The sequence below is a fragment of the Epinephelus moara genome, chromosome 13 (genome assembly GCF_006386435.1).
Source record: "Epinephelus moara isolate mb chromosome 13, YSFRI_EMoa_1.0, whole genome shotgun sequence".
Classification (NCBI taxonomy): domain Eukaryota; kingdom Metazoa; phylum Chordata; class Actinopteri; order Perciformes; family Serranidae; genus Epinephelus; species Epinephelus moara.
Window position 1 is genome coordinate 30335817 of NC_065518.1, and position 24543 is coordinate 30360359.

Below are 24543 nucleotides of genomic sequence, written 5' to 3' on the forward strand. Positions count from 1 at the left end.
GTTAAAACAATGAGTGGGTTCATGTACACCCTGACTGAAGCCAGTGGAGTCTAATAATGAGATAAACGCGGTAGCCAGGGAGTCATTATCAACGTCGACATGAATGTTAAAATCGCCTACAATAATAATAGGCCAACACATAAAGGAAAAAATCAGTTTAAACAAATATCTGTATACATGTAGACAGGGCCTGAGATTTCAGCCTCAGCCTTCTTGTTTAAAGAGATATTCGCAGATGCAGGTGCATTGAAAAATATCACTTGAGTCTTTGAACAGAAAATACCGCACACTGCTCTTGCTCAGCTTCACAATTTATTAGTTACGTTTTGGTCCTTTTGGACCTTCGTCAAGAGTGCTCAACACTGAACATTCTTGATGAAGTTCCAGAAGGTCCACCTTTTATGAAGAGTGTTCAACACTTATTTTCTGCCCACTCAGATGTTTTCACTTATGTATGTAATTAGACCTCATGTCAGGATTTTATGGGTGGGTAATTAGACTCGATAGAGATATCCTGTGCTGTCCTTTAACTTTGTGTTTTATCTCAAGGACTGGATCATTTACCATTATCCTTCATTCATTTTCTGATAAACGTAATTCTCAGCATAGCTCCACCAAACTTCAGCTTGACCATTTTTTCTCAGTCTTTCACTGACTTTGTGGTAAGTATGTGTCTAACAGTGAGTAATGATTCTTAACCTGCTCAGGTTGGACTCCAGTGAATAAGAACATGCCAGCTGTAGCTGGTGGGCTGAGATGGGCTCAGGAGCTACAGCAGCGCATCCAGACCCCCTTCTCCAAATTCAGACACCTTTCCTACCCGTGAGTCCCCCCTCTTGTCTCAAACACAGCAGATAAAAAAATGCATTTTGGTGTGGCCATGCATTTCCAGCGGTTTCAGTGTAAATTAATGTGAGTTGTTATAAAGGCCACACAAAAAAAATGATTTGCTGGAATATTGGCCACTGGAATGATGTTGAATATAACCTTTGCATGGGTTGTAAAATCCCATCTTCTCTGCAGGTGCCTGGAGTCCGCAGAGGGAGCCAGGGTCATCCAGAAGTATGAGGAGATGATGCAACTGCTGGACAGGTGTGTGTGGATCTTATCTCAGTGTGTTACACTATATGTCATCATGCTTGATGTATGTGTTGCTGAATAAAAAGAGCAGAGAGAAAGATAAAATAGAATAGACAGTGACAGAATAGAATGCCTTCTTATTGGACTGTAAATATCATAAAAGCCAACATGAATCAGATAGTAGCTCCGTCTCTGACATTTTTTCCCCTGTAATTTTATACCAGCGCTGTTTTTAAACTGAACAATTGTGATTTTGTCAGTTGAGTGTATAACATTTATGAAGCAGCCCCTGTGGAATAGCATGTAGACATGGAGCTCCAGGCATGATTTATGTTCTCATTACTGTGGCGCTGCTCTGTAGATTATTTCATAGGACTCCCATAATCCCATATGCTCTGTTGCTGCTCACTGATGCCAAGTGAGAAATGGCCTTTTAGACTACATCCAGCATCAAAACCTGCAAGATAAAGCATCACATTGGAGGGGGAAATGCTGTTTCAATGGAATCAAGATGAGTTTCATGAGAGTCAGAGAGATTTTCCATTTCTATACTTTTGAAGAAATGTCCTCATACAAAAATGAGAAATTCCATAGGATGAATGTGTTTCTCCATTTTTCCCTTAGCCACTTTGAAGTTTGACTTTGGGGGTAATGTAAGAATCATAACTAGTAAATTGAGATTTTAGATGTAGACTGTGCGATATTGAGAAAATCAAATATCACAATATTTTGGACCAAATACCACGATATTGATGTTGGGATGATATTGTAGGGTTGACTATTGGTGCTCTCACAAAACATTTACAAAATTAGATTTTTGATAGATAATCATCACTCGTGGATATAATGACTGAGTGGGTAAAGGCAAATAATAGAACAGTTAGAACAGTCTGGTTTGGAAAATTACATCACCTACTGTGTAGCCTTACAGCACTTACAATATTAAGATGTCCAAAATCTAAGATGATATCTAATCTTAAATCACAATATTTGTATAATATATTGCCCAGCCCTGTTTTGGATCCTTTGAATCATTGTCATTTTGCATCATTGTATTGATATACTGTTATATAGACTGTTATTTATGCAACAATAGAATGTGAATTTCATTGTGAGAATTTTTGATTGCACTATATAGTGCATACATTTGCACTCAGAATTTGGACACTGAAATAAAATGGCATGAATACATTAAGTTGCATGGTTAGCTAATTAGGTATAAGGTCCAGCGAGCTAGCATTAATACAGTCCTGCATTAAGGCATGGGACGATATGAAAATGTCATGTCACCATACTCTATACAATCATCAAAATATTCTAATAGGAATACTTCACCCTTAAAATTTTTATATCAGTTACTCACTGCATTTTAATTTGAATCTGTGAAGAAAAGTTTGTTGTTCTTATAGGCTTCCATGGTGAAATTTTTCTTTTAAAACTCTTAAAATGGCACTAAAAATAGTGGAATCACTTTACCTTACATTTTGTTATAACGTTATATTTTTCTACATTTCAACTATTTTAAATGACATAATAGCTTTTGATATGAAATATGCTAATGCTTGATTAAGATCTTGTGTTATTTTAAGGCTGGTGTGTATGCAGCCTGTTTTTGCAGAGTCTTTTATCGTTGGTTTCCCAGCAGTTGCTTTGGGCACTGATGGACTTGATATTCATAATTATCCCAATAATAGAAATTCACCTCGATCAACTTACTGTGAGTGTTTTTTATTGCAGTCTGTGATAAAATCATATATCGTCTTCATGCTTACCTGCAATAAATTCTCCTGTGTTATACTGACTGGGTTTTTCTTTCATCTTGTCTACCCCATTTGTATCAGTGAGGGCAGATTAAACAGCAGCACTTCTCTGTATGTTTAGTTGGCAGATTAATTGATAATGACAATTCTCATTTGTTGCAGGCCTTTATTTAGCCTAGATTGATATTAGTGTTAGGTTACAGTAATTATTCAAATTGAGTATGCATTGTGGGAGGTTAAAGGTTAGAAAATCAATATAATCATTGTGAGTCCTTACAAGTATAGTAATGAAAGTGTGTGTGTGTGTGTGTGTGTGTGTGTTTGTGTGTCCACTATACCCAGACGTATTTTGTGAATGAGATGCACTGACACACACCCAGACAAACGGCCATTCTTTATGCTTTGCACGCCTAATATCAATCCTTCACTTCATGTTCCCCCACCCAGAGTAATGGAATGATGAACAACACCAGTTCTTTGCCCTCAATTTACTCCCATCAGAAATTAGAGCCCTTGTTATGCTGTAATAATCATCGCCGCTGCCTCCGATGAATGCCACCATTATTATACATATTCCAGTCAGGAACAGGACGGGCATGCTCACTCATTACCCCCACAGACAAAATGTAGCGTGATTTATGGCCATGACCAAGGCATTTGATTGCCTCTGCGTCTGCGGTGCCACTATCAGGAAATGAAGCTCACAGCAGAAATCTAATAAGGAGCACACAGTGCACACTGAAGTTCTCATCATAATCGTGGCTATTTACAGATTGATATAGCTGTACCGAGCCCTGACATATTCTCTGTTCCCAGTCTTTCGCAGATGAATCAGCGTTTATCCTCATTTTACCCCCCCCCCCGCACCTAAGTCTAACTCTCCTTCACCGCTACCTCTCCCTATGCCTTATTGTCTGCCTGATGTGGACGAATGAATTACGCCTCTCATTCTGTTTACAACCTCTGAGGATTGTGAAAATGTCTCAATCATATGCCTCTTAGCTGCTTGTTTTTTTCTCTCGCTTATGTTAATTTCCATGATGTGAGCTGTTTTCACGCCCGTGGTCTAGTGAAATAAAAGTGCCGGCCCTTTTAATGGGACTCTGAAACAATGTTATACCCTGATGGGAAAGGTACAAATTGTTTTTCTGTGATAATAACTTTTGTTTGATTGTGATCACAGATTGCGTTCTTTATGTTTGGTATTCCAGATACTCGGCCAGCCTGTATGAGACATGGACAGAGACCGTGGGCGAGAGTTCTCAGTACAACCTCAGCTTGCCATTAATCAGCAGAGACCCAACCACTCAGCTGATCTCAGTCAACTTCAACCCGCAGGTTTGAAAAAGAAAAACTGATCCAAGACAAGCTGCAAGATGTGGGACTGCTTGTAATTCTTTTGAATACCAGTGGACAGGATCTGAGTGATTTATTAGTTTGGTGATATATCAAGCTGATCTCTTGTAATAAATATCTTCTAGTAAGTGTTGTACACCTGCCTGCAGCTGAGTATAAATCTTTCAGATAAAGTTCATCTTTTTAATTAGTTGGGCCAGTATTTTAATTTTTCATTTAAAGACCGTAATGTTGGATAACGCTGCCCTAAAGCATTGCTAACCTACAATTCATTGATCTGAGTTTTAGTAGAAAGTTTTCTACCACCAACACCGAAACTCTAGTGTTGGATGCACGTCTGTAAAATTGTTTTTAGTGTGAAATTGGTCTTAAAAGTAAAGATGCTAAATATTGGCAGACACTAATAGCAGCCTGTACTGATAAAAAACTCTCATTTGTTTTCAGTGTATTCATACGTCTAATTTCTGTTTCAACGTCTTCCTAGCTGGCGTCTGTGCTGAGAGAAGTGAAGTACTTGGAGGCCAGACAGACCGAGGCCATCCCTGAAACTGCGGTGCAGATCTACACCACCAGGGGGCAGCTTTGGCAGTATGTGGCCAACCTGGAGCTCACTGTGGGCCGATACAACAAGGTTAGCGGAGATTAGGCTTAAAGCAGTGAAGACACTGTATTAAAGGACAGATACACACGCTCACTAGCTGTCTGAGGTCACAGCAATGAATTTGAAAGTGGTACGGTATCACTGTGACGTCCAAGGTAGAGTTCAGTTAACTCATATTAGTATTTGAGCTAGCACCAAATGGCAGCCTCCAGGCCTGAAAAATGCCAACATGGAAGTGCCAAAGACTGCAGTTTCACTAATGGCCACTTGGGGCTGGCTCCAAGAGCAAGTCAGTACCCATAGAACCTTCTGACTTTATTGTAAATAAACATGTTTACAGCATGGTACTGAAAATTATTTGGGTAATTTCCCCATTCATGACAACTGTCCTGGTGCTCTTAGTCAGATCCAACCCTCACTCTCAACAGCTCCACCCTCTCATCCAAATATGGTCAGTTCTGGCTCCAAAAAAATAACATGGTGAAGGTCTAAATGCTAAACTCGAGGCTTCAAACCAGTGGTCGACATCATGATAACTACGTCCAATATTTTAATACAGTCTATGGCTACCACTAATGCTAGCAAACTAATTCCGTTGTTTTGTCTTTTAACTTCCTGTCTACATTTGGAAGTGGGACTGTATCGTATTGTGTAGTTTGACATCTGCTGCTTGTGACTGTCTTGCGCCTACATTCTAACAAACATCTTTAATGTTTTATAATATAATGAAGGAACTGAGCTGTAACAAAATTGGAGACTTTCTTCTCCAGCAGTCTGACAAACATCGACAAACACATTACTGTTAAATTAACAGACTCCATTTTAGTAAGAAGCAACTTTTGATAATAAAGTTAATTCCCTTTTTACAGCCACATTATTGAGCTGTGGCCTAAACATTATCTGATATTTCTATAGTCAGACATTGTGTCTTTCAGTCTTTTGCAGTGCAACAGACCCACCCATGCAATTCGAGGGAACATTCTGTGTTAAAATAAAACTGTAAAACAACCAAACAGAGATGAAAAATAATGAAACACATTGGGATGACAAACGAGCTTTACTGTGTTTCTCCCATTGCTGTAGAGAATTTTAGTACAGTAGCAGGTAGACTTGAGTTTTGCGTTTCTTTTGCACTTCTGTCCTTTTACTGTAAGTAAACAGGCCAGCAAAGCTACTTGAAATTTAGTCAGTATGATTTTTTTTAATCTACACTAGCATCAGTGGTCCTTTAGTTGTCCATTAGTCAGTACAACATACATTGAATGGACTGCCAAGTTAGTTTGTAAGGACATTTGTTGTCCCCAGAGGATGAATACTAATTGTTTTACGGATAGACTGATGTCTCTTTCGGTGCAGTCACACTTTTATCTATCCTACATTTTAGTTCTTGACAAGATATTATAAAAGATTTCCTTTGTATGCTCATGGATTTATCCTACTGGTGTGTCCCATTTGCCTTTAGCTCCACTCTCTAGTCATATTTACAAGTTTTTTCTTTGATATCTGAAAATCAACAGTTTACATTTGCGTTTGTATACAAGTGATCTGAAATTATAACAGCTGGTTTACTGCACTAAGCTTTCGCACTAAAGACAAACTTTGCATAGTTTGCTCCACTTGTGGTAAAATTCTAAGATTAGCAAAGTTGTCTGTGTTGGTGCTTAAAGGAATATTTCACCCACAGAATAATCATTTACATATAAATTACTCATCCCAATGATTGGTTTGAAATTGTGGAGGAAACTTTGTTTTCCTCACATGCCTCCACAGTGAACGAGGAATCCAAAATCTGAGAAAGTTATTGATGAGTGTTGTGCGTTCCACTGAGCAGAGTTCAAATGCACCTGCTTTGCCCATGAATGAATGGATAAACGAATAGATAAATGAGACCTGGATATACTGCACGGGTTGTGTGAGAGTTTCTAAACAGCTGTCTTGATATAGCTTTGCTATTGTTAAATGCAAACCCTGTGACTTAAATTTATTAAGAATTTTCTCGGTTTTTGGATTCTTTGTTTACCATGGAGGCAATGCAGGGTGGGTGATTGATATACAAATAATAATTTTGTGGGTTTAGTATTCCTTTTAAGAGCATTAGAACATTTAAGGGCTGCTATCATGGCTGTAGATTTTCTTTTCTGCTGTGTGATATGATTTCAGAAATGTCAGAATTATGGCATGGATCACATGCATTCTACTCAACTAAACTACATTGACTGCTGTGCATGCTAACAAACAGAAATGTTAGAATTCTTCTAAAATTCTGCTAAGGTGAATATTTATTGTGTGCGTGTTTTCACTTAATGACTTGAATAAAAGAAATAGTACATAAAATATGCCTCTATTTGCCACAGACACTATCAAACACATAATTGTATTGTTGGTCTTAATGAGAGCTTTAAATAACGTAGCATAAAACAAGAGCAATCACTAATGTAATTAACTCAGCCTCACAGAAGACAGCTCCCACAAAGCCCATCCACACATATTGCACCTACCTCACTGAGATGATTACATTTAGAAAAAAAATACAGCACTTCATTGCTTCAGGAAGCTAAAAGTTCAAGTTCAATTAAGTCATGGCAACATGGAATGATTCAGAAACAATGACTTTAATGAGGACGACATCCTGTCTTAATGCTCTGGGCTTGAAAGGCCACACAGAAGTTATATTGAAATGATATTTCTGTACACACTTAATGGAGGCTGAAGATCACATCACATCTCTCTCCTTCTCGTGTTTCTCTCTCCCACTGTCTGGCTGCAGGTGATGCACTCTGTGCTCGATGTGGAGCATCCTCTGGTCCAGGGCCAGCTCAGGGACATCGACGCTCAGCTCAAAAAGGCAGAGGAGAGTCTCAACTGGAACAGCCAAGGTTAGGACATAACTGTTGATTATGGGATACTCTGAATTATTCAAAATAAACAGTACAAGTGTTGCTTTGCTTTCTTGTGTAAGATGAGAAAATGGATATCAATCTTTATGTCTGTGCGTTTAAGAGGGACCCCTAGCCTAGCTTTGCATAAAGACTGGAAAGAGCTGGCCTGGCCATGTCCAAATACTGTTGCCAGAACCTCTAAATCTCAGTAATAATACATTAACACAACCTCACACATCATACAAGGTGCTGCTCCTGACCACCTGATCAGAAGCAATTCCAAAGTGGTTTATGCTTAGTGTCCCTGGTGCAAGCTTTGCGCACCAGAAAATGATGTAATAATCCCTTTTGCACTCAGCATGAAGGCTCCAAAAGTTGTCACAGAGCTTGGTCATGCACCTCTGAATTTTTATTGCTAGGTGCCTGCTGTGCTTCTCAGTTCACCTGAGATGTCTTCGAGGAAACACTGGCTTAGTAGGTTCACCTGGACAGACATCTGTACAGCTTTTCATTGAGAAACCACAGGGATAGTCAAATGGCCTTAAATGCCAGGCAGCCTACTTTTCCATTAATGTTCTTATGGTAACATTCATTGATTTCTTGTTAATCCACAGAATACTTTTGTTTGTTGCCTGGCGTTTCAGAGCATATTGCAACAAACAATGTGTGCATGCTCATAACTCGAGCATCATCTACGGAGGCCCACTAGTAGAGAAAACAAAACATAGCTTTCAGTGAATAACAGACAACCTGCTCTACCTCCTGAGCCACAGCCACCCTAGTCTTGTCATTACTATGCAGTTGTAAGGTGTGGTATTATTGTGTGTATATGGCCGTTATCAACATGTGCTACAGAAAGCCTACACAGAGAATTTGGGTGCATGGATACACTGTTGATCAAGAAATAGTTCTAGCATATAGCTCTACATGTTTAAAAGCAACATGTTTTAAAATATCTGCTTATGTGCAGAGATATTTCTTTAGGAGAGAAGAGGAATTGTGTGTGTTGAAAACAGCAAATGCAAGAGCTATCTGAATATATGCTGTATGTGTGTTTTGTTATGTTATAGGAGAGTTTGTGATGTAAAAAATACCAGTATACAGTGGTCGAGCTGATATTTATTTATATGAAAATGTATAGGTGATTATAGAAATATTCCTCCCTTATTCATTTTTCATTTGCTGATCTGAGATGTAACATGAACAGAGAGGCTTTGCATTTGGAAAAACATATAAAATAAGAGTAGGAGAGCTGTTCAATCATTGATAAGCTTTGACTGACGCACTGCTGGCAGGCATGTTGTTAGTTTCTTCGACTCGGGATTCCCAGAAGAACATAGCAGAAATGAGAAGAGTGTTTATGATGCACTTGTCTGTCTGCAGGGGCAAACTCACAGTCCCTCTGCGGAGCATACAGCGGTTTCACAGTTATCTGCTCTATGTTGTGCTGTTTGTATCTGTGTGTGTGTGTGTGTGTGCATTCTGTACATTTTTAGAAAGCGTGTGAGGATCTTTGTCTGCTTCAGATTTATTTGTTGAAAGTGCATAGGTCAGCTGTTTTCTCTATATTTTCTAGCCCTGACAAACACTGGATTATTTAGTGGAAAATGTACTTTCATAGGGAAATGCATCATTCCTTCCATTTTAGAGCTTATAACAGATTCACATGTATATTACCATTGCATCAGATACATTACTTTTCCCCTCTTTTAGTAATTTCAGACACCAATTTTCCTTTTAAAGCCTGTCACACTGATGCTCAATGCTACGTTTTATTGTAAGATAGGCTCACTGCTCACACTGCACTAAACACCTGATGTTGGGATTGTATGCTGCTTGCTGTCATATAATTGGAAACTGCTCACTGTGGCCCCATATTAACTTTGTGTCAGTACTCCTTACACAAATAATGTCATACTGACATGTTTCTGAATCACCTCAAACATACCGTTGACATTTCTGTAGTGCAGTTTCTTGTTACTCATTGGCAGACAATAGCTAATAACACTAACATTGGCAGTACTGATATATTGGTGGTGAAGTAATATCAGTTGAAATATCAGCCCGAAGAATGGCCCGAACCAATCGACTGGATAATCTATTTTTTTTTAGCCACACTAGTGGTGTGATTCCTCATTAGGAAATGTGAGTCTGTCTGGCCATCCATCACTTAGGTCAAGGCTGAAACATTGTTGCAAATATCGGATGCATTGCCACAAAATTTGGTCACATTCATGGTGCCCAGATGATGACTGCCATGAATTTTGGTGGAGGTGTCTATGATCCCCTCAGAATAAACTACAATGACTTAGTGATCCTCTGACTTTCCATCTAGGGACATTGTCAGAGCATAATCACCACTTCAACAATACTGGGGTTGTAGTCAACCAAAGAAAATCTTGGTTGACTGAAATTCCACCTACTCTTCAGCCAGTCGATTGGTCGATAGATATAGTTATCTCTAGATTAACTACATCGGTGTCCACCAAAGTCTTTTTATTCCTGAGATCGGGAGTGCTGCATATTTACACTACGCTAAAAAACTCCGGCAGGGTGATGATGTGCTGAATGTATATTCTGCTGCATGTTTGCCATTCTGGTTGCTGAGAGCTGAAAATGGTCCACTTTGGGTAAAAACTGTGCTCATCACTGTCACTTTTTACCCAGCAGTTCAATCATTGTGGAGGAGGGGTAGGACAAAAACCACAAAGACCAACCATCACATCATGTCCTTCTCCCGTGTGCTTGTTAAGCACACTTTGTCTAGAAGGCTTTATGCCAGGAGGCCCTTTCTGAATTCTATTCATTTAAGCCAAACCAGATTTTTTTTCTTAACCTTAACTAAGAAATACTTTTCTGGCAGGGAGTCCTCTAGGTAGACTTCGCTTAGCTGTGCCAACAACAACAGAGGAAAGTATCATGGAGGAGACATGAATATTGGGCCCACAAAGACCGGCAGGTCTGCTTTCTCTCCCTACATGCTTCAGCCTTTCCCTCAGCCAGATCAAGTTCTCTACCTTGGGCCAACATTTTTACTTCTGCGGATATTACATATTATGGCAACCAGATGCAACAAAAACATCTTAGCTGAAAAAAACCCTCTACACCTCTTAAATGGTCTGGCGCTCACAGTTGGGTGTTTCCACAAGAGCACTTGGCATTTTTAGCTGGGAAAAAATGTTTTGGTGAACACACAGCCTTGTAAAAGTAACATCAATGATTATCTGTACAATGAGAATTTAGTGGAGCATATTGACCAACCAGTCAGAACCAATCATTGCTTTATTTTATGACAAAACTAATCCCCATCGACATAAACTGTACTTGTGTCTTGACCTAATTAGCAAATGTTAGCATGCTAACATGCTAAACTAAGATGGTGAATGTGATAAATATGATATGCCAAAGGTCTTAGTTTGCTGAAAAAGGGCCATCACAAGCAACTAGTGGTGGCTGTACACTTTGAGTCATAATAAATAAGCTTTTGCCAGAAGTTTAATTTTAAGGTAAGAGCTACAATGAGCAATTTAAAAAATGGTAATTTAGTATTTGTTCAGTTTAATTTGAATTTGTATTGGTTCAGTATGTGAAGGTTTTAAATCCTGTCCAAGTCCACCTGCCACAACAGAGCAAATATTCCAGGAAGGAAAAACCTGTGACAGGTTAGTTTTTTTAAATGCAGAGCTAGCCACTTTTCAAACATACTGTATCTAAATTCCTTCAGTAGTCCAGTGTTTTAGTCACATACCCTAACTTTTCAGTTCCTTTGCCCTCTCAACCACCATCTCTATCATCCATTACCCTCTAGATATTTGGCAGTATATTCAGGAAGTGCGAGACTCTGTCTGTGACCTGGAGAGCCGACTCCAGAGGACCAAGGACAATGTGGAGGAGATCCAGAGCTGCGTGAGGTCCTGGGCCAGCCCCATGTTTGACAGGAAGGAGGGTAAAAAAGATGCACTGCTCAGTCTGGAGGACAGGGCCGAGAGGCTGGACAAGTTTTACAGTCTGATACGGTCTTCTGGAGAAAAGATCCACTTCCTGCTAAAGGTGATTAAAAAAGGTTTCCTCGTGGTCATGTGACATTTCGTCATTCTACGAGCTTATTACGAAGTCAGGGGATTGGCTTTGGAATTGTCAAATGTGGTGGAGATGATTATTTGGTGTAAGTCTCTGGCTTTGTCATGTCATAGAGCAATCTGCAGCTGTTCAGAGCTGAGCAGACCTCTGAGGAGTGGAAGGCCTACGTTGACTACATCGACGACATGATCATAGATGGATTCTTCAACAGCATCGAGTGCTCTCTTAAGTTCTTCTTGGATAACACTGGTAGGAAATTCATGAACTACCGACAATAGAAAAATTGCAAAAATAAACACTCAATGTTTGTAGTATGTTGTAGTGATGTTAGTGATGTTACTACTGTTGTCTCAAAGCCAGACTCTTGCTGCCAACCAAAAATGTAATATCCAAACACGATTCCACAGTGAACCAAAAACATCATTGTCAGCCAGCACTTGGACAGCTTCCTAGCAAGGCATCCTCAGGGGTTTTGATGTCAATTGGGTGTCCGCCTGTATTGGCTGTGGACATAAAATAGATCTGGACTTGGTTGCTGGCATTAGTTTTGTCAGCTGGTTTAGATGGACTGGGATGTGGTTCAAGATTTGGCGGATTGTTGCCAGACTGCTACTGTGTCCAGTTCTTCTTCTCTTTCTTAGTGTTCTTTTACTTCTACTTCATCCACTTCTTCTTCCTCTCCTCATACCGGTTCAAAAAGTCATTTCTGATAAGGAAAGTTCTGAACTGAGTGAACAGACAATGATAACAGTACCACCACTCTCTCGAGACTGAGGAAATAACCGTCACCACTTTTCTTTTTATGGAGTTTTGTTTTGCTTGAAAAACACAGGGCTGTCCTCTGTATAATGATGTTGACCCGATGGAGAATCACTTCACTCCATGTGCTGGCTGCTGCAGTATTATATTATCTCTGCTAGATCAGTGCCTCACATTTTTTAATAATGCACCAGCTTTGAAAAATTTTTTCAGCCAAGTACACCCTGACCATCACAAAACATTTTTGATTGGAAAAAAGTGTCATCAGTGTCTGATTTACTGAACAACAACGTTTAATTGAACAATTTTTGTCATTATCCATTAACACTAAGACAGCATTGTAGTTGCATTGAACTGCATCTTTTTGATGCATTGTATGTTGTACTTACAATTTTAATATTTTAGAAATTATGCATGGCTGATATTTTCAAATTAACATTTTTTTAAGATGTCACATCCTCCCAGCAATAAGCCTTTTTCACAGCAGACATTTTGACTTGCCATAGTAGGACATGCACAGGTGGAACTGATAACACTAACAATGGCTTAGTTCCATTAAGTGTCTCAGTAAGCTGTTCTAGTGGTCCAGCATGTACAATGCCAGGACCTTCTCTAAGTGGAATGCAGCCATCATTAATGTAAATAAATACACCTGTTCTTTTCCTACTATAACAAGTCAAAATGGCTGCCGTGAAAAAGATCTATACTCCAAAGTAGCCCTAGGGGGTAAGCATACCCCCATTTAAGAAATGCACTGGTAGATTATTAGCAAGGACCCAAAACTCAGTGTAACAGTTGTTTTAGTGTCAAGCACAGATCCCTGAAATAAAGATAACCAACAGAGAAATGATTTATGTTCTTATAAAGACTCAACTAAATGATCAATATAACCTTCACCCAAAACACTTTGAAATAAAGGTCTACTTATTCCCTTGTTCTTGAGCTTTTGGTCATATTGCAGTCTTCCTCAGCATATGACTGGTTTTCAGTCTGGAGAACATATTTGGTGAAATTTTTGAATCCACTGAAAAATAAGTTAAATTTTATCTTTTCAGAGTAAAGGCTGTTACACATTGGGGGATTTTTTTTTGTGCGATTAATTTGGTAAATTTTTTAAACTGTTGTTTTTGTCATGAGTATCTTTACACAAAATACAAATGTTAAGCAGCAACAAAAGAAACATAATTTTTATTTTGAAACAAGCTAATTTTTTCTGAGCTTTGGCACCATGTATAAGGCATTTACCAATCACATTGCACCTATACTTATGAGGATTATTAAACAACAACATGCAGGCTCCATAGTCTGAATCAAGACGCCAATCTTTATTACACCTTCCAACCTTGACAAAGGTAGCGCACACTAGATCCACTCCTTCCATTCTTACCTTTCACAATAGAAGCCTTAGACATATAAACTGCGTAACTGTTTAACAGAGGGAACTCAAATTCACCCAGAAGATTTTGCTAAAAGGAAACTCAAAAAAACAGCTTCTAGTAGCTCAGGCTATAAAGAAAAATGACCTCAGACAGACTGCCAGAAGCTACTCTGGGTCAACAGGATCCCTGAAGTCGTTGTAAATTTGCATCTCTGCTGGCAAATTTATTTACATCAAAACATTATATTGACTAAGTGTTGTTGCAAATCTATACCACTGCTGTTTATGAATAGTTTTGATGCAGAGTATTGGCATGCAAGTACTTTGCATTTTTGTGTCATATATTCGTCCCGCCCCTGGTGTGTAAACGCCTAAACACAGACATTTTCAATTATTATGACAAATCAAACATCAAATTATGTTTTACACTACTAGTGTTTCCACTGAAGTTTCTACTGTTTGCTTCCTTTGGGTCCAGACCAGAGAGCTGTGGTGGCCCCTCTGTTTGAGGCTCAGCTGGATCTGAAGGTCCCTGACATGGTGTTCACTCCATCTCTGGAGTTTGGGGCAGGAGACAGCTTCTTTGAGCTGGTGGAGAGCCTCATCAGTGATGTGTTGAGAACCTCCTCACTGGTGCCACGTCTGGCCCAACATAGCCCCTTCCCACACTACCAGGTACTGATGCTTTGATGCAGCCTCAACATCCATAACTTCTAATTACTTTCATTTGCAGATCACTGTCATTATCAAAACTATCAAAATTTCCCCTCAGGCTGACATGGAGGACATGGCTGATCTGGCTGACATGCGTCATCTCCTCATGGAACGCGTGCAGGGCATCATGGCAACATGCTGCGAGTTTCGCAACTCTCTGGAACGTTATAGTTACCTGTATGTGGATGACAGGAAGGAGTTCATGCGTCAGTTCCTTCAGTACGGCCACATTCTCACCAGCCAGGAGACGGAGGTTGATGCTGATGATGGCGTTTCAGGGAGCCCACCCACACTGGATAAATTTAGAGAACAGGTGGACGGGTGGGTATTGGTCAAGTAGAGTGTGTGAGCTTCTGTTTGTGTATCTGTGGTCATTTTTTGGTCATTTTCATATGTATAGACAGGGAGGGCCTAAGTGTAGGTTAAAGAAAAGTTTAAAAAAGCATTAAGGTTAGGCTGAGCTCCCACTTACCTGACTGAAATCTGTTTGTTTGTCATACTGTAGGTATGAGAAGATTTATGAAGAGGTGCAGGGTCTGGAGCCGGTGCATGTGTTTCACGGCTGGATGAGGGTGGATGGCCGTAGCATGAAGAGTGCCTTGCTCAACGTCATCAAGAAGTGGAGCTTTATGTTCAAACAGCACCTCATCGACCATGTTACCAACAGGTGAAGTACTCAATTAGGGGTTTCGTTGCTTCAGCCTTATTTGGTCTGGTATGACCGGTAACTAAATGCTGCCAATGTTAACAAACTTTAGATGAACATTGCTGTCACAGACGACATTATAAATCTGGTTTCACAAGTTGAATATTTGCCGTGATGCATAACTGATCATAATTAGGGCTGCAAATTAATCGAAATACTATCAGAATTGCAGTATGGCCAAGTGCAAAACCCAAATCGCAGGAGTGGCAATTTTTTGATAAAGGTAAAATGTGTCACAGCATACTACAATTAATGAGGCATTGTGGTTCTACAGAGATGCCCTGGCCTATAAATCATATTCCAGACATAAAGGAACATGCTCGTTAAGTAGAGACCCCATTAAAAATCACAGCGTCATTGGGCTGCTCCTTAATAGTCGACCAAAAGTTAGTCAATCGGAAAGTCATTAGTCGGCAAGATTTCATTGGTCGCTTAGTTGCAGGAAAAAAAACCAACAACAACAGATGTAAAATTCTATTAGGAGCTGTGGCTTGTCAAAATAAATCAAAACCTATATGACTAGACCATGTGGGAATTTAATTTGAAAGGACAGACACAGGAAGTGCTTCCGTAAATATTCAGTCTGTGATAAATGCAGAAAAGGTGATCATTTTAGTGCAGGGCCACTCAGAGCTTTATATCTGTCCCCTGGACAACAGGCCTACCCACTTATAAACAGTGCCTTGAGGAAGATCAGCTCTGCACTCAGGATTTCAGGTAAATGGACTATATGATGCTTGTTAAGGTTGCTTAGCAACCTCAGATGCAACCTGCAGCTGTCCTCTTGAAAGCTGGCCACAAAAAAAGGCAAGAGTAGCGCCCAGAGCCTGACCTCATGTTTCCAGGCGGCTGAAGACGCGGCATGTATACATCCCCTAATTTAGAGGGCTGGTACCTGCAGTTATTACACAGGCTATTTAACAACATGTCGGGCAGGAAATCCAAGGAGTGGGATCATTTTGAGAAGGTGAAGGATGAACCCAAGGTGATATGTAAACTCTGCAGGCAAACATTTGCCTATCATTCGTCTACTACAAACATGACGTATCATCTGATACATGTAAGTAGCTACATGCCCATTAGCCACTTAGCACAATCATTACTGCTTTGCCTACAGCGTCATTAACAGGCGGCTCGCTCAGTGTGTGATAAAATATAGGCCTATGTTAATGACTGTTTATTAGTACGGTTTTCTATTTCTCTGTAATGTAGCACAGTATTAAAAATGTTACTTATACTATTCTTTCTCAGACCTTTAACCTTTACCATTGTGTTGCCCCGCCCAAAATATATAATTTAATAACTAAATAAATATTGTAAATACGCGGGTGACTAGTCGACTAATGGCCCTAAAGATGACTATTGGTCGACTGGGAAAATTCCTGGTCAGGGGCATTCCTACAGCATCATCATTGTTATATTTATTAGTGAAAATGAAATGCTAAAATTAGCATCCCCACTAAAATCACAGCTCATATCACAATAGCAATATCTGTCAAATAATTGCATTAATTGTGCCAATTTTACACATTAAATGCCCTTTAATGAGTGTCCCTTCAATGATCATGGTCATCTTCCCTCAGTTTGTCAGATCTGGATAAGTTTATCAGTGTTGCAGAGGCTGGCCTGAGCCAGCATGTGGAGGAGGGTGACTACGGTGGCCTGGTGGGGGTTCTGGGTCACCTTCTGGCTGTTAAGGAAAGACAAAATGGCACAGATGCCATGTTTGAGCCCCTGCAGCAAACCATTGCTCTGCTAAAGGTCTATGAACAAGAGCTGCCTGACGTGGTCTACAAACAGTTGGAGGTGAGGACTGATGTTCAGTCACTTCACACTACTTTTACCAGCACATATTTTTTCTTCTGTTGCTTTCAGCTGAGACAGAGCCATTTCTCTTACTTTTTCTTTGTGTCTTCCAATCACCTATCACCGTTGTGTGCTCGTCCTCCTGGCAATTCATCATCCATCACTCCTGCCCTCCTTGCTTTTATTCTCTTTTCTTTATCTCCCTCTCTCCATATCTGTTTATCTATCTGTCTATCTGCAGGACTTGCCAGAACAGTGGAACAATGTGAAAAAGCAGGCTGTGTTAGTCAAACAGCATGTGGCGCCTCTGCAGGCCATCGAGGTGGCCAGCCTGCGTCGAAAGTGTGCTTCATTTGATGTGGAGCAACACACCTTTAGGGAGCACTTTCGCAACGTTGGGCCCTTCAGGTATAGTTGACATTGTCTTTTTATGCCTCTGAGAGTTGTTAACACTGGTATGGCATTTTCATAGTAAGATAATCATCTCAGAAAATATCACAGTTTCACGTTATCACAGTATTACAGCATTATTATTATTATTATCTGTCACAACGACTCTTGAATAATTAAAATGGAAAAGTTATTTTTGGTTAAACAAACATTTTATTACTATATTTAAAACGTTAAACCATTTTTTAATGGAAGTATGTGTAAATAAAGCTTCCCTTTTAGAATAACTGAAAGAAAGTTGAGATTTTCTGTCCAGTTGTTTTTTTTTTTAGTATTGTAGATAAGCAAATGTACATGGTACGATAAACTTCAATTTTAATACAAAATTGACGGTATACTTTGAAGCTGGTATATCTTGAAACTGGTATACCATTGCAACCCATAAAATTTATGAATTTTGGAAATGGGCGTAGTTCCCCCTTAGTTGCCTATAAAAAAACTGGGAAAACAGGAATCATGCCTAAATGGCTAAAAGCAGATAACATACTGCAAAATTAACATTGCAGTGAATAAATAAATAAATAAATAAGTCTGTTGTCAGTGACAGTTTGGCAGATACATTCTTTGAGAATGTTTACGTATTCAGACACATTTGTTCAGCTGCAACTTAAAGCCTTCATCAGTTTGTTTTTGCTGTCATGGAGTGGACAGAAGAATCGATAAATACATATAAAGAAACACCTCATGCTTCATATTAACATATTGATATCATTACAACTGTAAAGTCATATTGTCAATCATCATTACCTGTTTTACACCAGTTATGAATGCTTCATAGGAGGAATTACATTATTGAATACTTTCAGTGATCTTATGCCTGCGTACAGCTACATTGTGTTCAAAGCAATTTATTAGTAGCTTATTTGTAAATTTTATTGTAAATGATCAATAGTAGGGGGTGAAGATAAAGTGTAACCATTTGATTTGAGGGTTCCAGAGTCAGTGAAGGCATGTATAGTGCTAGCGTATAGTTTTCTTGGCGACTCAAGTTCAGCAAGCACCTTTGAAAAGATAAGAATGTCACCTCTCTGCCTTCTCACCTGATAATAGAGTAAAGTGTTATCTCGAGGCTGTCACATCCGACAAGGCTAATTGAATCTTAACATAATGATAATTAATTCATAGGTAGAGATGCTTCGTCATAATGTCTAATTGTCAGATTAGTTATGTGTGTAATTGGTCTCTTAATAACCTGGTGATTATTTTCCCATTAATGCCATGGCAGCCATTGTTAATTGTCACAGTGTGCAGTTAACGCTGGAGTCTCTGGCCTGGCTATGCTGCAGCCAGTACAGGCTTGGCAAAGTGCAGCCCTTCATTACCTAAACACAGCTTGATTTATACTGGGAATGTGCAAATGTGTGTGTGTGTTTTGATGGGTGCCTGTGTGCACTCATGCATCCGTCCAGGTTTGACAGCGAGAGCCCCTACCAGATGTTGGATGCATTCCACCAGCAGATCCAGGAGCGGGAGGCAGTGATGGCCTCTCTGGTGGATTCTGCCAGCCTATTCGAGGTCACTGTCTCTGAGTACAAACAGCTCAGACAATGCAGGTAAAGCCCAAGGCTGGAAGAAGAAAATACCACAAGCCCATGCCAAATTTGAAACTAATGAGCCGTTGTAGCAGAGATGCTCTTTTACATTCACCGTCAGTACCTGAAGAGAATTCACTCTGTCCACTCTCCTTCATCCCCAAGGCGTGAAGTGGGCCTGCTGAAGGAACTTTGGGACATGATCACCGTGGTGGAATCCAGCATGGCCGCATGGAGGATGACTCCCTGGAGAGAGATCCATGTTGAGGACATGGAGCTAGAGTGCAAACGCTTCTCTAAAGATATAAGGGGTCTGGATAAAGAGGTGAGCGAAGAGAGCAGGGAAGGTAGGATAGATAAGGATATTTAAGGTAGCTTAAAAAGGTAGGTAGCAAAAATAAATACTGACAAACTGAGATGAATAAGTAACTTCCAACTGCAGTTGGCCCAAAACTCCCCTGAAGATCATAGCCTTAGCATTGGTTAAAAGGCATGGCAGGCCTGCCAAGCTTTAGATTCCTGCACATTTAAGCGCTGTGCAGCGGGCTATCTTAAGCGACACAGAGTTAAAGAAATACTTCACCCCCAAATAACCATTTGTATATCAATTGCTCACCCTCCGTTACATTAAATTCATAAAGAAAACCTTGTTTTTCTGGCATGCCTTCAGAGAGAAGGAAGAATCCAAAAAGTGGAGAAAAAGTGATTGGGGACCTACTTTATATTTATTTTTTTCTGCACACAGCGAGTGGTTTGGCAAGAAAACACACTAATAATCTCTTATTAACAGTACATGGGTTGTTATATATGATATACATGATCTGATTATCATTGGTTAACCTGACCTGCATGTTTTTGGACAGTGGGAAGAAGCTGGAGAACCCAGAGAAAACTTGCACTGACACAGATCTGATTATGATAAATGATAAAATATGCATCCCATGCTTACTTATTCCACATATTTGTCAGTGTCAAAAAGAGAGCAAAAGAGATGAGCAGACACGCACACACACGCAGACAGAGAGAGAGCCCTACATGTAATTAAAAAAGAGCAGAGGAGCAGAATCACTTGCTGACCAGTGCCAGGCGACTGCACACACGACAGCTGACACATTGAGGCGCTTCCTTGTCCAGTGTGGACTTGGCATTGGTCTTTTAGCATGGCGTCATGTATGAGGCCATCAAGTGCACATTTAAGACCCCTTTAAAGATTTTCAAACAAGAGCTGAAAGCATTATTCTTTCAGCTGGAGACAGCTGGTGCTAACATTAGCTTAAATAGTTAGATAGCTACAACTGATACTCTGTCAGCAACAGTTGTTACTTTAGCCATCAGTGTTGATGTTTGCTGGCTATTAGGCTTGGGCAGTATCACATGTAAAATGTCAAAAATACAGATGCCCCTTTCTCTATTAAACTCATTGCATGTAGGACACATCATGCGCCACCAGAGATTAGTCTCCAGTCTCTACTGGTGGGATGGGGAGCTGAGCTGACAGACACTTGAACAGCAGTTTTTGGGGGGTAGAAATAACGTTATCGAACGTAACAGCTGCAATAGCATAGAGAGAGTGAGCTCATGGAATAACAGAATATTTTTTACATCTAACTCTATGAATTAATGGTTAAACCAGGGCCGCACAATACAGTCATATATCGTACACCCTGGTAAAATTTCAGGAAGGTATGTAGGTATGAAAAAATAGATACTGCCCAAGCCTACTAGCTAGAAATTGGAAGCTTTGTAAATATCTGTCTGAAATCAAGGACCCCTTGATTCAAAATGATTATTAATATTTGAGTAGTAAATCTATCCATTATCATTGTAATTGGCATTTGTGCCGCGCAAGAATAAAGCTTGTCAGGTGTAGCAACAGTAAACAAGCAGGTCAGGGCTTAGCTGACATTCAGTTGGGAGTCAAGTGCCTTGCTCAAAAGCAAAGAGGGAAAGGAGAGCCATGATTTTCCATCGTCTTTACTCTCCACTGCAGCTGGGAGTCATAGTCCCTTAAGCAAGACAGGAAATTACCAAATGTGTGTAAATGCATTAATGTCAACTTCAACAGAATAAATAAATCCTGAAATGCAGCTTCAAGCTCCCTAGTCTCTGTCAAAAGCCCTTGTAGTGATTCCTGGCCTTTGTGTTTGATTAGGTTCGAGCGTGGGAGGCCTTCACAGGTTTGGACAGTAGGGTAAAGAACCTCCTCATCTCCCTCCGGGCTGTGGCAGAGCTCCAGAACCCGGCCATACGAGCCCGACACTGGCATCAGCTGATGGCTGCTACTGGAGTCCGCTTCACCATGGACCAGGTTTCCAGTTAATTCTAAAGATGGACATACTGTGGATATAGTTCTATACTAATGAGCTGTATACTTGCTACAATTTCTGTTTTTTTTTGTCTAAAACGAGCAGCGGTGTTAACAATGTGCTGATCATTTAAGGCCTTGGATACACACAGGGCAGTTTTCTCCAATTATTTTCATAATTTCTGCTCCAGCTCTGTCTGAGTCGTTACTGAGCTTGTTTTCTCTGCAGAGGACAGATTAGACGAGGATTGTGTACTGTTTGTACTAGGGGTCGACCAATATGTTTTGTTTTGTTTTTTTCAGATTATTAGTGATCAAGGAGACTGATGACCAATATTTTGAACCAGTATACTGTACATCTGCAGTAAAAATGTCAAAATTTAGAACAACGCAAACTCCAACAACTCCAACACTAAACTCAGTAACTGCACTTTTAGGGGCCGTACACATACCGCATTTTTTGTGCCCTTAAATTCATTGTTTTCAATGTAGACATGCACCAGGCGCGCTCAAACACCAGAGCAATGCTGTTGCAGCGTGCACGCGTTCCCAGCACCTATTTTTCAGGGTGCGACGGCTGCACTCTGAGATAAACCGCGTTCAACTTTTTTAACGCAGCAGAGCGCACCACATGTCATGTGATGGGGAACAACCAATCACAGCCAACAGATATCTTTCCCTTCTTCTGTAAAAATCAATCTGTGATAAATATGGAAAAGTTGATGATTTAGGGCTACTCAGAGCTTTTCATCTGTCCCATGAATGGTATGCCCAAACACTTATTAACAGCACCTGGGAGACAGTCAGCTCTGCACTCAGGATTTCAGGTAAATAGGCTATAATATGGTGCTTGTTAAGGTTGCTTAGCAACCTCAGATGCGAATTGCTGCTGCGCTTTTGAAAGCTGGCTCAAAAAAGCCACAAAAGTAGCACCCAGCCCCCGTCCTCGTGTTTTCCAGGCGGTTAAAGACGTGGCATGTGCACAGCCCCTTAGACCTTTTCTTTAGTGCATCCAAAAGGGAGCGGGATGTACTGTATGAACTACACTGCAGACTGAATTCTCTAGCTGACTCATATGAATGGTTCAGTGTGGGTTAAATGCGCATTGGCAGATGTACATCATGAAAGGTGTGTATTGTTACCAGGGCTGCCCCCGACGAGGAATTTTCCCAGTCAACTTTAACACTGTGCTGAATTACAAAGAAAGACAAAACCGTACTAAGGAACCTTAATTAAAATAGGCCTATATTTTATCTACAAGTGCACGTCACACACTGAGCGAGCCGCCTGTTAGTTACTCCGTCGGCAAAGCAGTAATGATTGTGCTAAGTGGCTAATGAGCATGTAGCTACTTACATGTTTCAAATGATACGTCATGTTTGTAGTGGACGAATGATTATTTGATTATAATATATTTGCCTGCAGAGTTTACACATCACCGTTCATCCTTCACTTTCTCAAAATGATCCAACACTTTGGATTTCCCGCCCGAGATGTTATTGACTAGCTTGTGTAATAACTGCAGGTACCAGCCCAGTGAATTAACATGACTCCTGTCTGACTGCTGAGTGTGTCCAAATTCCAACATGGACCAGTCATAGAGGTTTTGATTTATTTTAACAAGGTGCAGCTCCTAATAGAGTTTCACTTTTTTTTTTCTTTCTGCGACTAAGCAACAAATGAAATCTTGTTGACTAATGACCTTTCTGGTTGACTAACATTTGGTCAGCTATTAACGGTGAGCCCTAATCGTTACTGCATTACATTTTTCTAAACCGAAAAATCTGGTCACATATCTTTCACAGTGAGTTAGACTGCATCCAGGTACAGTCTCACTTCCTCTTACTCTCCCTGCAGTTCTTGTACTCATACAACTGAAGTTACATCCAGTGACTACAATTAGACAAACAGCACGAGTTTATCAGTTGAAACACTGGTTTCAACCTCAGTGTATTGGATATTATGTTTATTACAGCCTCAGTAATATCTGCTGTCCTATGTTTGACAAACGTTCTGCTCTGCTCATAGTGTGAGGCTCCTGCTGTGGATGGAAAAGTTAACACTTACTACTGCCACCTGCAGGCAATGAGTGTTACTGCTGTAGTAACTATCATTGCCTTCAGGTGACACATGTCAAAATTTGCAGAAGCACTTAAATTGCAAATTGGACAGAAAACTGCAGGTGTGACTCCTCTGCAGTTTGATTATAATGGCAGGTTTCTACTGCTTCACATTAATCACACTGTGTGTCCTTGTTAAAACGAAACCAGCAATCAGCCGGTGCTCACCAGTAATATGCTACTGATATTATCATATTATATTGTGCAGCACAGATAAAGTGTGGGTAAAGTACCTTTGTGGTATTCTCTGAGCAGGAGACCAGTCTTGCCGACCTGCTGCAGCTGAACCTGCACTGCTTTGAAGAGGAGGTGAGAGGGATCGTGGACAAGGCTGTTAAAGAGATGGGAATGGAGAAAGTCCTCTCTGAGCTTAACTCCACATGGACAGGTACAGCAAGGGACAATGGGCCCTATTTAGATGGTCTAAAGCGGACGGCGGAGGGCGCATAATCCATGTCGCAAGTGTCATTGGTATTTAGATGCAGGCGCAGTTGTCATTTTCACACCCTGCGCCACGACGAGGGCACAGGGTGTGAAAATGATTACCAGCTACCAAATGAACTTGCGCTTCCCTGGGTGTGTTGGTCTAAAAATGAGGAGTGGTCAGGCGCAGTCATGGCGCGTTGCTAGTTAGATGACGTAAAAAGCAAATGCGCCAGTGACCAACAAAAACCTGGTCTAAAGTCAACGGCGCAGTATTTCGCTGTTAAACAAGTTAGTAATATGCGTCTCTAGGCGGGTGCACAACGCGCGTGCACTCTGCTCAGACACACACGGAGCAGCCACACACCTGCAAAAGATAACAAATAAAAATATGATTACAATGTGAAAGGTTATTATTGTGCACATTAAAATATTTATCAGAAACACGTCGTAATGGTCAGTCATTAATCAGAATGATCTAATCGCAGTAATAATGATCATCATAATTTGTAATAATGACAAATGAAATTGTGAAATTATCTGACCAATCAATCATTTTTTTGATTGAAAACCAAAGCCCACACATTGCATTTA

The 24543-nt window shown here is 40.2% G+C and overlaps 1 protein-coding gene across 1 annotated transcript in view; it reads left to right on the forward strand.

The window, feature by feature from the left end:
• The window catches only part of dnah9 (dynein, axonemal, heavy chain 9), a 211491-nt gene that overhangs the window by 19786 nt on the left and 167162 nt on the right, over positions 1 to 24543 (forward strand). Inside the window, exons 10-25 of the mRNA XM_050060727.1 lie at positions 708 to 822; positions 1024 to 1092; positions 4052 to 4178; positions 4681 to 4827; positions 7565 to 7673; positions 11485 to 11726; positions 11870 to 12005; positions 14372 to 14568; positions 14666 to 14928; positions 15113 to 15274; positions 16897 to 17119; positions 17361 to 17527; positions 18979 to 19122; positions 19267 to 19426; positions 21254 to 21409; positions 23782 to 23914. Of these exons, the coding sequence (XP_049916684.1) occupies positions 708 to 822; positions 1024 to 1092; positions 4052 to 4178; positions 4681 to 4827; positions 7565 to 7673; positions 11485 to 11726; positions 11870 to 12005; positions 14372 to 14568; positions 14666 to 14928; positions 15113 to 15274; positions 16897 to 17119; positions 17361 to 17527; positions 18979 to 19122; positions 19267 to 19426; positions 21254 to 21409; positions 23782 to 23914 (2550 nt within the window). The remainder of the gene's footprint in view (positions 1 to 707; positions 823 to 1023; positions 1093 to 4051; positions 4179 to 4680; positions 4828 to 7564; positions 7674 to 11484; positions 11727 to 11869; positions 12006 to 14371; positions 14569 to 14665; positions 14929 to 15112; positions 15275 to 16896; positions 17120 to 17360; positions 17528 to 18978; positions 19123 to 19266; positions 19427 to 21253; positions 21410 to 23781; positions 23915 to 24543) is intronic.